This window comes from Populus trichocarpa, chromosome 3, assembly GCF_000002775.5.
Source record: "Populus trichocarpa isolate Nisqually-1 chromosome 3, P.trichocarpa_v4.1, whole genome shotgun sequence".
NCBI classification, from domain to species: Eukaryota; Viridiplantae; Streptophyta; class Magnoliopsida; order Malpighiales; family Salicaceae; genus Populus; species Populus trichocarpa.
In genome coordinates, this window is record NC_037287.2 from 4,920,955 (window position 1) to 4,933,360 (window position 12,406).

Genomic DNA, 12,406 nt, shown 5'->3' on the forward strand with positions numbered 1-12,406 from the left:
GGAATAAAAAATAATAAATATTGTTTCTAGAAACATGTCCCTTTTGTATCTCATGTTTTGAAAATATAGAAATTTAATTCAAAATTATCTTAGAGACATATTTATTTTTATATCTTTGTTTCTTCAACTAAATATATTTTTATTTTTATTATCTTTGTATTTTTTATTCCCAGACAATAACAAAATACAATGCTAAAGACTCTTTGACATTATTAGAATAAAAGAGAAGACAGAATTAATTGGTTTAAATGCAGTAACACCTTTTATCTTTAAGACTTGTATACTTCGAAATAACATGGCTCTTGAATAAATAAAAGTTTTGTTTCTTAAACATTCCGAATAACTGCCAACGTTATTTAACTTAAATGTATTTAATTAATTAATTTCTGCAAAAGAAATTTTAAAATAAAACTAGTAGGAAATAATTGTATTGGCAACTTTTAGCTTCAATTATAAAGTGTCAATATTTAATATTTAATAAATAAAACCCATAAGAGAATATCCAGCAAAATGGTAAAGAGAAAATGGTGACAGAAGGAGGAAGACGAGGAAGCAAGTATACAAAGGGATCTTTTGAAATAGGGAAACGTTGGAATATCTTGAAATTTTGATTTGAGAAACATCCAACAAAAAAAACATCTTGCTCTGAGATTTATGTCAGCGTTACCTACACAGTGCACATTGTCCCAAATTAACTTCAGGGTCTGTGGGATTAATCGAGATGTGCGCAAGTTAACTCGGACACCCACGTTAAACTAAAAAAAAAAAAATTTAGAAATTTAGTAACAATTCGAATCAAATATTATAATTTTTTTTTAAGATTAACGTGGGTGTCCGGACCAGCTTGCGTGTATCTCGATTAATCCTACAGGTCCTGAAATTAACGACCATATAAGCTTTCAGTAGCCCTGAGATTTGTGGGACTCGAACTGGTGATTTCTAGGAAATAAACTCAGGACCAGACCAGTTGAAATATACCTCTCAGAGTTAATATTATAATTTTAATAGAGAGAGAGAGGGGGGGATTAGATGCATTTTTAATTCAAATTGAATAAGATAATACACGTCTAATCTAATCTAAATTGAATCAATAATTATCAATTTTAATCATGGACACAAAACTCAATGTATTAATGCTTTTGAATTGAAAACATTGAAAAAATCATGCAAAAACTAACAAATTTAGCTTAGATTATTAAACTCCTATGATCATAACTTCTCAATTAAAAAAAGAAAAAGACTCCTTGATAATAACCAACAAGGTATGGTGTATGATCTAGTTATTGTCGTATATGTTTTTAGCTATTGTTACCAATTCTGTCAAATATGTCATTATACATATATTAAAAGGAAATCTTTTTTACTATAGAAAATAGTACAATAAAATTTTTCTCTAAATTTTTTTATTACAGTGATGGCAAATGTATAATTTTTTTTATTTAGAAAACAATTTTGTCTTATATTTTTTTTCTTTATATTTTTATTTTTTATACTTTGCCTATTTATTATCATTTTTTGTAATAATTTTTTAGTTTTCCCATTTTTCTTCTTTAATTTTTTTCTTGGAAAAAAATATTATTTTTTTATTTTTTACATTTTAAATATTTATCAGTTTATATTTGACCAATTTATACCATTCCTTTTGTTTTTATTTTCATTTTTTTGTAATTTCTTTTAATTACATTTTTTTTTAAAAAAATTATTATACAAAGACTAAGTAAATGTTGTTTCAATGTAACAATTGTAACATTGTCCTACTTTTTTACTTTGTTAAAAATAAGTATGAGATCTTACATTTTTTTTTATTAATGCATATGATCTTTATTATATTTTATTATATATAAGTATCAATTTTTTTATTCACAGTTATATTTTTTACTCGTTGTCAAAAAACACATTAATAACACCTACATATTAATTCATTTACGTTAGAAAAGAAATTATTTGTCCTATAGCTAGGTAAGTCGAATAGACATATTAACACCTTTTTTTTTTGTATCTATTAGCACAAATAGTTCTTGATTTATTTAATTAAATGCATGCATATATTTTTTTATATTTATAATTAAGATTTTTATTGTTAAAATAAAACACATTTAAAAAACTTATATATTTTTTTATCAAAATATTATCTAAACCGCAATAAAATACAAGTCAAATAACTAGTTTTAGCTAAGTTACTAGCATGTAGCTCCTTGTAGAGACCAAAATTGCAACTATTTATTTATTTAGATCATATTTTTAAGGTCTCAAAGAAAAAAAAAAGTCTTTTAAATTAATGCACAACGAAAGTAATAAAGCTAGACAAATTATAGAATTAGTCCTTGATGTATTTACCAATTCCCAATTAAGACCCAAACAATTATTTTATCAATTAGGTCCCTTAATTAGATCCTTTAGTCCCCGTCTCTTAACTCCCCCCATCGCCTAAATGATGCCCTTTTAGTTTTAATGCGGGCATCAAACAAATTGGGTGAAAAATTGAAGTAAATTATTATTTAATTTGAAACTGTTATCAATATTTTTAATCTTAAAAACCATTATCTTGATTAAAGCTAGCCGTCAAAACTTTTTCAAACTATCCAAAATATCTTACTAAAATACCATTTCGTTGTGTACATTATTAGTAAGTAAAATTGAAAAAATTATCTATAAATGAAGAATATATATATATTTATAAATGAAACTAATAATGTCCTATAAATGAAGAATATATTGCGCTAAAAACACAAAATAACTAAACATATATAAGCAAAACATTGATTTTTGTTATCCTAGTAAATTAAAAATATTAATGAAATAGCATAATTTAAAAAAAAACTAGTAAAATAGCATAATTTAAATATATTACGATTAAAATATATAATATTTCATAAATATTGTAATTTTAAAGCGCAATAATTTATCCTATTACAATTCAAAATCATGATAAATAATCTTTTTGTGAAATTAAACCCTTACCTCCCTTCTCCCCCCCTCTCTCTAAAAAACCGACCTCCCCCCCTCTCTCTAAAAAACCGACTACCAGCCCTCCCTCTCTAAAATATCTACAAAATGACTGGTTTTTCACCATAAAATACCTATAAATCGCATCTCCTTCCTCTCCAAGCCTCAAAGCACATTTTTCTCATCGAAAGCCTAAAAAAAAAAAAACTGGTTTTTACTATAAAATAAATCCTCCTTAAAGCACATCATTTTAATGCATTTTAGTATAAAAAATACTTTGAAAAACAATCATAATCATACTCTCAAATAAGCCATATAAAAATTATACTTCAGTTCCCATGCATGTTAATACATTATTCAAAATAATTATATGAAATTATATTGTCTAAATATAACTTAAAAAAATACTAATAAGTTTATGATTTGTAATATTAAATGATGTAATTATAATTTTTAATAATAATTTTTAATATATACTATTATTTTATTGGAGCGAGCTTGATAAAGAACAACCTTTTCAAGTATTTGTTGAACAGTTTGTTTTGTAGTTTAACCTAACATTTACGTATTATTGTCGTATGATATTGTTAAGACGTGGATTGTAGATAAATTGGGCTATGTACTAGATGATAAAGTAGCAGTTGTGCCATGGTGAATGGGTATGGATATATTTTACTAAAACTTTTTGAGGTCACCATAACTTTTAATTTTGTATGCGTTAATAGCCAAAAACACTAACAAATGATTTGGTCTAGGAACTCAATTTAAGAATAGCTGTATAATTAAAGAACTGAATCGATGGTACTCCTAAAATTAAAAAGCAGCGCCCATCCCCCTCTTTCTCTTCCCCACTCCCCCTCTTTCTCTCTCTCTGAATTTGTCTAAATTTAACTATGATGAAAATCGAACCGTCGGAGGAGGAGGAGGTTTAGGTTTAGGTTTAGGGTTTCGGTAATTATTATTATTATTATTAGTGATAGAATTTGAGTATGGAGCCGCGTGTCGGCAATAAGTTTCGTCTTGGTCGCAAGATCGGTAGCGGATCCTTTGGAGAGATCTATCTAGGTTTGCTTTAAAATTACTGTTTCTGTTTATCATTTTCCTTAATAATCGGTTATTATTTTTTTAATTTTCTTTTATTTTATAGGTACAAATATTCAAACCAACGAGGAGGTTGCCATTAAGCTTGTGAGTTTAGTGTTTTTTGTTTTTTCAAAAAGTAAATTCTTTTAATTGATTAAATCTTGGAAAATCGGAGATTATCAATGATGTATTTTGATGCCTAGGAAAATGTGAAGACAAGGCATCCTCAATTGCTGTATGAATCCAAGCTGTACAAGATGCTGCAGGGAGGAAGTAAGTAGTAGTGACCTATATGGCCTATTCTTCTATTCTTCTTATGCTTGGGATTAAGTAGAGGCTTTGTTGATGTTTTTGTGGTATTCGTTTGTTAAAGTATTTGATTAGTTATTGTGAAATTGGCAGCGGGGATTCCGAATGTTAAATGGTTTGGTGTTGAAGGGGACTATAATGTACTTGTGATGGATTTACTGGGACCTAGTCTTGAGGATTTGTTCAACTTCTGCAATAGGAAGCTGTCTTTGAAGACTGTGCTCATGCTTGCTGATCACATGGTAGTAGGAGTTTGTTAATAAATTGGTATCCTGTGTTTTGTTTGGTTCGTTTATGATGTTGTTGTGTTTGTAATTTTACTGTCAGATTAATCGAGTTGAGTTTGTTCATTCCAAATCCTTTCTTCATCGAGACATCAAGCCAGACAACTTCCTCATGGGATTAGGGAGGCGTGCAAATCAGGTCTTGGGTTTGCACTTTTTCTTATTTGGATTTATTTATTTATTTGATTGTTGTATGTTTTTTGGTCCATCCTGTTGCTTAATGTTTAATTCTGTTCAGGTCTATGCCATTGACTTTGGGCTGGCAAAGAAGTATAGAGACACTTCAACACATCAACACATTCCTTACAGGTTAATCACTTGCAACTTCAAATAGGTCATTTCATTACATATCGCAAATTTATAGGATACTGCCAAAGGCATAGGTTATTGTTCTTCACCTGTTTGACCTTGCCTCTATGGTTTTATATTCTAGATGGTTTAGAGGGCAGTTTTGATGTGCATTGGTGGAAATCAAATTTTACATGAATCGGAGTTAATTTATATTTGTCGTTTATGTCAATTGCAGAGAGAATAAAAATTTGACTGGAACTGCAAGATATGCTAGCATGAACACTCACCTTGGCATTGGTAAAGATTACGGCTACTTCTTTTCAGCCCCCCCTCCTTCCTCCCTTTTTGTTTAGAATATTAACTTGATTGCTGCCAGTTGTAAAACTAATGTTTCTTGATTGCTTTACTTCTGTATTTTGTAGAGCAAAGCCGTAGGGATGATTTAGAATCACTTGGATATGTTCTTATGTATTTCTTGAGGGGAAGGTGAACACGCCTGTCCTCCAATATTATCTCATTTCACCCTTGTTTCTTAGTTAATTTTGTTGTGACGACATGTGGTTTTAGTCTTCCATGGCAGGGACTGAAAGCTGGTACAAAGAAGCAAAAATATGAAAAAATTAGTGAAAAGAAGGTGTCAACTTCTATTGAGGTATGCAGGGGTGTTAGGATAATTTGTTGATTTGAATTGTAAACATTCATCTTATGTAACTGAATTGGAAAATCCTCATCAGGTGTTATGTCGGGGTTATCCTACAGAATTTGCATCCTACTTCCATTACTGTCGGTCGCTCCGTTTTGATGATAAACCAGATTATGCATACCTGAAACGACTCTTCCGTGATCTCTTTATTCGTGAAGGTTCGAGCTTTGCTTTTCAATTTTTACTATAAGATATTATATAGGACCAAGACCAATGATGGTAATATTTTAATCTTTTGAATCCATCTTATGATTTTCCCAATTGTTTGACTTTTTTTTCTTGCTTTAGGTTTCCAGTTTGACTATGTTTTTGATTGGACAATTTTGAAATATCAGCAATCACAGAGTGCTAATCCTCCAACCCGTGCACTTGTAAGTACCAGTATCATTGTTACTCTCTCTGGGCTTCTAGCCTTTGACTGATCATCTTTATAATCCTACTATTATGTTTGACTTGGTGTATTTATACTTTCTACAGGGTCCTGGTGCTGGACCAAGCTCTGGCATTCCTCCTGGTGCTAATAATTTTGATAGGCAGTCAGGTAGACATGTTGCTGCTTGATGGCAAACTGAAGATTTTGGATTTATCACCTAAATATTTCATGGGGGATTGTTTGAATTTTTTTTTTATTTCTCACCGGGGATTTTAGGAATTTAATGCCTTTTCCACTTGGTTGTTTTAAAAAGTCTTGATTAGGAACATGTTTTATTCCTACGCAGTATAGTTGATTTTGGTTTCTACGTAGAGAATTTTTATCATGCTTTTTACAGGAGTAGAGTGTTGATGTTGGATATTTAATTCCATTTCTTTCCCTCTTTTATTTTATTTTATTTTTTTTTAACCTTGGTTTCCCTGTTTTCTATTCTCTCCCCCATCTTATTCCCTCTCAATTTTTTATATCCCATGCTTTTCTATTCAAAGCTTTTCCATATGATTCTAGTTTTGTGCATCCCAATGTGTAAGAAAATGTCATTTTGGGTTTTCACTTAAACACAGGTGGGGAAGAAGGTAGACCTGGTTGGTCTTCAACTGATCATGCTCGAAGAAGAAACTCTGGACCTATAGTGAATTCTGGAAATCTATCAAAACAAAAAAGCCCTGTTACAAATGATCTATCCTTATCAAAAGATGCCACTGTAAGTTCTACACTGCATCTGCTCATGATTACAAGTATTAAACAAATGTAAATGCCTCACTTTCATAGATGGATGAATAATGGCAAAGATAAATGCCAGTATTGCCGTTAGGTTTTTTTTCCTTATCATTCCTGGCTCAAGATCATTCTTTGGGTGCCTATGGACATAAATGGCAGGCAGACCTTACTTTGGAAAGAGTTTATTAGAACCTTTTTCCTTTTCAATTAAGTGCATTTCATATCGTGGTGTGTGATTAGTATCTCAATTCTGTCAATGCATGTTGCCATGTGTGTGGGTTTAAGATGTGCCATGCTTGTAGAATCATTTCCTCCATGAACAAACAATCTCGTTGCATATATATTTTGATGCTCAATTTTGTTACTTGATAGTTGATTTATTAAACTTGCGTGGGCCTGTGCAGTTGTCCAGCTCAAGATTTTTGCGATCTAGCGTGTCATCGAGGCAACCTGTTATCTCAAGTAGTCGTGGTGCAGCCCTTGTGAATGATTCCGATCCTTCTCATCCCCGCGCAACCGATGCAAACTTTGCAATGCTTCAGAATGGGCAAAGAATTTCACCTGCTTTATTATCTTCAGAGCAGAAGCCCTCGTTCTCTGGTAGAAATACCAACATAAAGACTTTGGAGTCGACTCGAAGGGGCATTGAGAGCTTGCATGTCAAATACTGATGGAAGGTTACGTTATTAGCTGATGTCAATCACAAATGCTCGCTGCTGTAAATTTATAATCAGATACTGTAATTGCATATTGAGTGATGTGTTGTCTTGCTAACCTGTGCAATGCAGGGCGTGGGGACTGTTCTATTTTTATTTTTTGAAGGAAAAAAAAAGAAAAACAATATCCAATGTGGAAGATAGCAGGAGTTTGTGGATGTAAAATATATTATCCCTAATCGTTTGTAATTGATGTGTTCATAAAATTAGATTACTTCCAAATAATCTGTTGTTTCTTCCTCTTCAAAATTCATGGAAAGTTGAGGGAATATGGTATCCATAACTTTGCTTGATAGTTAATTGAGCAAAACACGTTCACCAAGAAGCCACATCTTTTTGTATTGGTCACTGATGGCTCGAAACTATTCCCTATCACAGTCGATTTGAGACTGAGAACTCAAACAGCACCCAGCCACACTTGATATGTCTTCACTTGTGGCCTTTCTTCTTACTAGAATCTAAGATTATTAAGCATGATATTTAATTTTTTTATACTAAATAGAAAAGAAATATATATAAATAACTAGTAGTACAAATAACTTTTCCTAAAATAATCCTCCAAACTCGTCCTTGAGTCTTGGTTATCCATCTATCTATATTATTGTTGTTGTTAACCATTAAAAACGATGTCAGCATAGCATCTTTGCACTCTACTTGTAACAGCCCGGCCTAACTTGTCATATATTGTCCGCTTTGAGCCTTATTACCCTCACGGTTTTGTTTCTGGTGACGCGAGTCCCCTTCTGAGCCTGACATCCCAAAACGCGTATGACAAGTTAGCAACCAACACTACTAATAAGACCAGCTACCAACTCCTCACCCGCTGATGTGAGATATTACAATCCACCCCTCTTAAGGAGCCTGACGACCTCGTTGGCACAACCAGACAACCAGTGAGGCCGGCTCTGATATCAAATGTAACAGCCTGGCCCAACTTGCCATATATTGTTCGCTTTGGGCCTTACCACCCTCACGGTTTTGTTCCTAGTGACGCGAGCCTCCTTCTAAGCTCGACGTCCCAAAACACGTATGACAAGTTAGCACCAACACTCTTAATAAAGCCAGCTACTATTCCCTCACCCGTCGATGTGAGATATTACACCACTGATCTCTGGTGACCTGACACTATATTGTTAGCCGACTCAAATAAAATAAGACAAGAATCAATTTTCAAAATACTTTGAATCTTTATAAAATCATAACTAGTTGTCAATGGCTTGTTCAACATCATAACATTTCTCACACCATTATAATTCTTCAGAATTTTATTCTTCTCTTCCTTCTCCATAAATTGAGATGAAACACCATATTTTTACCTTTGCTCTCAACAACTACCATCTCTCTCCTTGGTGCCAATACTATATACGTATTATGTTGTCCATGATGCGTGACAATCCTATAATATTATCGTGGTCTATCTAACAATAGATGACAAGTATTTATATACCATATCACACTAAACACTATCAAAATATATAGTACCTATATAAAATGAAATAAGATAGCGTTCATCCATGATTACCTTGCTATCTTACTTCAACCACTTCAATTTGTAGGGCTTGGAGTGTTTTTCTGTCTTAAGCTGCAACTTCTCTATTGACTCACTGGACACCATATTCTCACAAATATCACTATCAATAATCAAATTACATACATTGCCCATAATGGTACAAGTTAAACATAAAAGACTAGTTTGTAGTCAATCTCAGCCTAAATCACCCTTAGGAGAAAGCAAGTTTTTTTGGATGACTAAGGTAGCACTATCATCACCTTGCAAAACCTCATCATTATCATCACAAACAGAATCACTTGTATTCTCATTATACTCTTTTACTAATAGATTTTTACTTGGGCAACTCTATTTTGTGACACTCGAAAGTTCATTGTCCCAACTCATCATCATATCTAAAACACCAAAATTTAAAACCATATCTAGAACTCAAACCCTGACCTCACATGTGGTTTGTTTAGCTGTTGATTCAAGCTGAACAAGTGACTTTTGATTGTTGATGTACACCTCTTTATTATTTTTGTTAAACTAGAAGCCACACATGTTAGTGACCATAACAACTTTTTATTTCTCCATAGTCAAAACTCTCTGATAGGATTCTGAAACTATCCACAAAGATTGCAAAACAATACGTTTTATATGGACAATTGGAATCCACTTAAGTACCTAACAATCAATTGCTCTTTTGTTTCTCACATATCATTCCTAGCCATGAGTTGGTAGAAATCATCATTGTAATCATCAATAGTTATCCAGCCTTACCTCAATGTATGGAGTTGTTGGTACAAAGTCTAAATGTACTCGAATGGAAGAAAGAGCTCTTTCATCTTCTCCTACTAATTAATATTTAGTTTGTTTTACTCTCTAGAGACCTTTTCAATTGCTCCCACCAAGTAAAAGCTCACCCTTTTAATCTAATACCATAATTATCAAGGAGACACCTAAAATACTCTATTTTTATTCATTTATGTCTCACTTGCCAAAAAGCTATTACAATATTTTGTATAAAAAAACTAGTAATATTAAATAGGAAAAATAAAATAGAAAAAACTAAATCCCTTCAAATAGGAAAAAAAAAAAACCTAGAAAAGCATAATAATATAGAATAGGAAAAAATAAAAATATTTAAAAATATATTTATTTTTAAAAAAACTTTTGCATCAATCTTGCCGGATTGGAAATGACTTATTCTCGAGTTCATATTCCAGTCAAAAACCGTCATTCACTATGAACATCCCTTTGCATATGAGTCACCCCATCTTATCTTCCTATATCAAATTCGAGTTATTATACACTGCATAAATTTCGTTGACGATCCAAATTAAATATCTCTCCTTCACGAGGCAACAAATAACAGGAGAAAGAGATTCTCATTGTTTCTTTTTAGCCATGGATGAAGATGTGATACGTTTTTGTCCATTAATTGCTTGAAAAACTGTATATAAAAAAACAGACATGACATTACCAAACATGAAAGGAAAGATCAAGAGAACACGAGAGCATCTTGTTGTTCCTGAGATACCTATGAAAGATTAGTTGTGCTTTTAACCTTTTGTTTTCTGGACAAACAAAAAGGTTAAAAGATAATTCCTGCTGCTAGCAACCAGATAATCCATCTTATCAATTCATGTAACTCAAAACTGTTTTTGAATGTTTTTGTCAATAACAAGAATTGGCTTCTTGTTTGAACTACGAGACAGGCAATCTAAACTAGCATAAACATAGGATAATCAACCACAATCTCATCAACAGAAGCATCTTTTGGTCTTGGAATCAAGGTGAAATATAGCATGAACCAGAATAGTGATGATCATAAGGTAAAGATTCCATGTTCGGAACAGTCCACTCTGTTTAGATCTTGCTCACAAGTGAGAGTGAAATATCAAGCAAAGGCGGTGTAAACATAAAACTCAATTCCCATAGATTTGGCTTCCATGGAGCACAAAGAAGAAAGCTTACTACTTGCTGTAAATATATAATGGCATTTAAAATTCCCAGAAGAGAAAATACATCACACGGCATCATCTCTCTTCCAAAACAACGCTGAAGCAGTGTAGTCTTTAGGAAGAAGTGGTCATGGATCACCTCCATCCATGAACCACTTGGGTGCAAGTGTCCTTGATCCACCTAATGCTCTTCCTTAAGGTCCCCTTCATCTTGCCCTCCATTGCATAGACCTTGTAGTTAGCAACCCTTCTTTTCCTTTTCAGCTCAGGATCATTGAAACTCCATCTTTTTGAAAATGACCCAAGATTGCTTTTCCCTTTCTTGATCTTCACTTCGTTGCCCAATTGATTTGGCTGTGCAGAAACCGCGTTGCTGACACTATAAGACCTCAAATCTTTCATGTTTGCAGGTGCCGCCTTGTCTCCATGGTATCCCTCCATCTGTATCCTCCCTTCCCTGCATGACCTAGATCTGAAACGCTCCATCGGAAAGAGAAAAAAACAGAAAATATCATGAACAAAAATTGAAAGATTCAACAATCAAGATGGGGCAATTGGAGAGGAGAGAAAGGACAAGAAAATATTTTTAATTTGCTCGTGATCCCAGCTTTCTTTAGCAAATATATTCCAGTTTTAACGGCTTCATTTTTCTGTAATAAAAATAAGTCTGTAATTTATTGTGTAATTTAACCTCTCAATATATAAAAATAAAATAAAAAAAGATTTGTTTCTTTTTTATTTTAATTATAATACCCGATCTAATTCATCAAATCAATCTATTAATTGGTCGGCTTGAGGTTTTAATAGCTCCATGTTTAATTATTTTTTTTAGTTTTTCTGTAGTTAAAAGTTGGGTTGAAATTAAAAAACCGAATTTTATATCAAATTTATTTTTAATTAAGGTATTATAATTTTTTTTTCAAATTCAAATCTTTAAATCAACACTTTGGTTTTTTTAAATGAAATACAATTCATGTAAAAATTCATTCCTAAAAGTGTTCGAAAAAAAGCATTAATTAACAAATAAGCCGGTCAAAAATACCACTAACTATGAAGGAAAGATAATAACCATCTAGGTGGTGGCCAAATGGTAAGAGCTTGAGACCAAGAGGTTTGCTCCCTCTATGATCTTAGGTTCGAGCCCTGTGGTTGCTCATATGATGGCCACTGAAGACTTACATGGTCATTAACTTCAGGGCCCGTGGGATTAGTCGAGGTACGCGCAAGCTGACCCGAACACCCACATTAAACTAAAAAAAAATAATGTATCACCAAGTTGGTCCTCGGAACGTATAAATTATCTTTGCCCTTGCTTATAACTTTTGCTAATTGTCTTATTGTATGATGGAGAAAGTGGAGACGATGGAGGGTCCAATTTTCATTTTCCTGTTTCAAAAGGTCGTCCATTTGCATGAGGCCCATTTGAATGGTCTTCGTTGGGCAACATCAGCCAGTTAGAATTATG

The 12,406-nt window shown here is 32.6% G+C and overlaps 2 protein-coding genes across 2 annotated transcripts; one reads left to right on the forward strand and one right to left on the reverse strand.

Moving 5' to 3' along the window:
- The first annotated feature begins 3,602 nt into the window (after window positions 1–3,602).
- LOC18096790 (casein kinase 1-like protein 2) lies at window positions 3,603–7,710 on the forward strand. Its single transcript, XM_006385349.3, has 14 exons — window positions 3,603–4,011; window positions 4,094–4,134; window positions 4,233–4,302; window positions 4,432–4,580; window positions 4,666–4,761; window positions 4,861–4,931; window positions 5,149–5,210; window positions 5,336–5,399; window positions 5,481–5,565; window positions 5,648–5,774; window positions 5,905–5,987; window positions 6,094–6,157; window positions 6,613–6,752; window positions 7,174–7,710. The coding sequence occupies exons 1-14, from the start codon at window positions 3,936–3,938 to the stop codon at window positions 7,438–7,440; spliced, it is 1,395 nt and encodes a 464-aa protein (XP_006385411.2). The 5' UTR covers window positions 3,603–3,935; the 3' UTR covers window positions 7,441–7,710.
- Window positions 7,711–10,826: 3,116 nt separating this feature from the next.
- LOC7478174 (uncharacterized) lies at window positions 10,827–11,585 on the reverse strand. Its single transcript, XM_002304067.4, has one exon. The coding sequence runs from the start codon at window positions 11,425–11,427 to the stop codon at window positions 11,077–11,079; it is 351 nt and encodes a 116-aa protein (XP_002304103.1). The 5' UTR covers window positions 11,428–11,585; the 3' UTR covers window positions 10,827–11,076.
- Window positions 11,586–12,406: the final 821 nt, after the last annotated feature.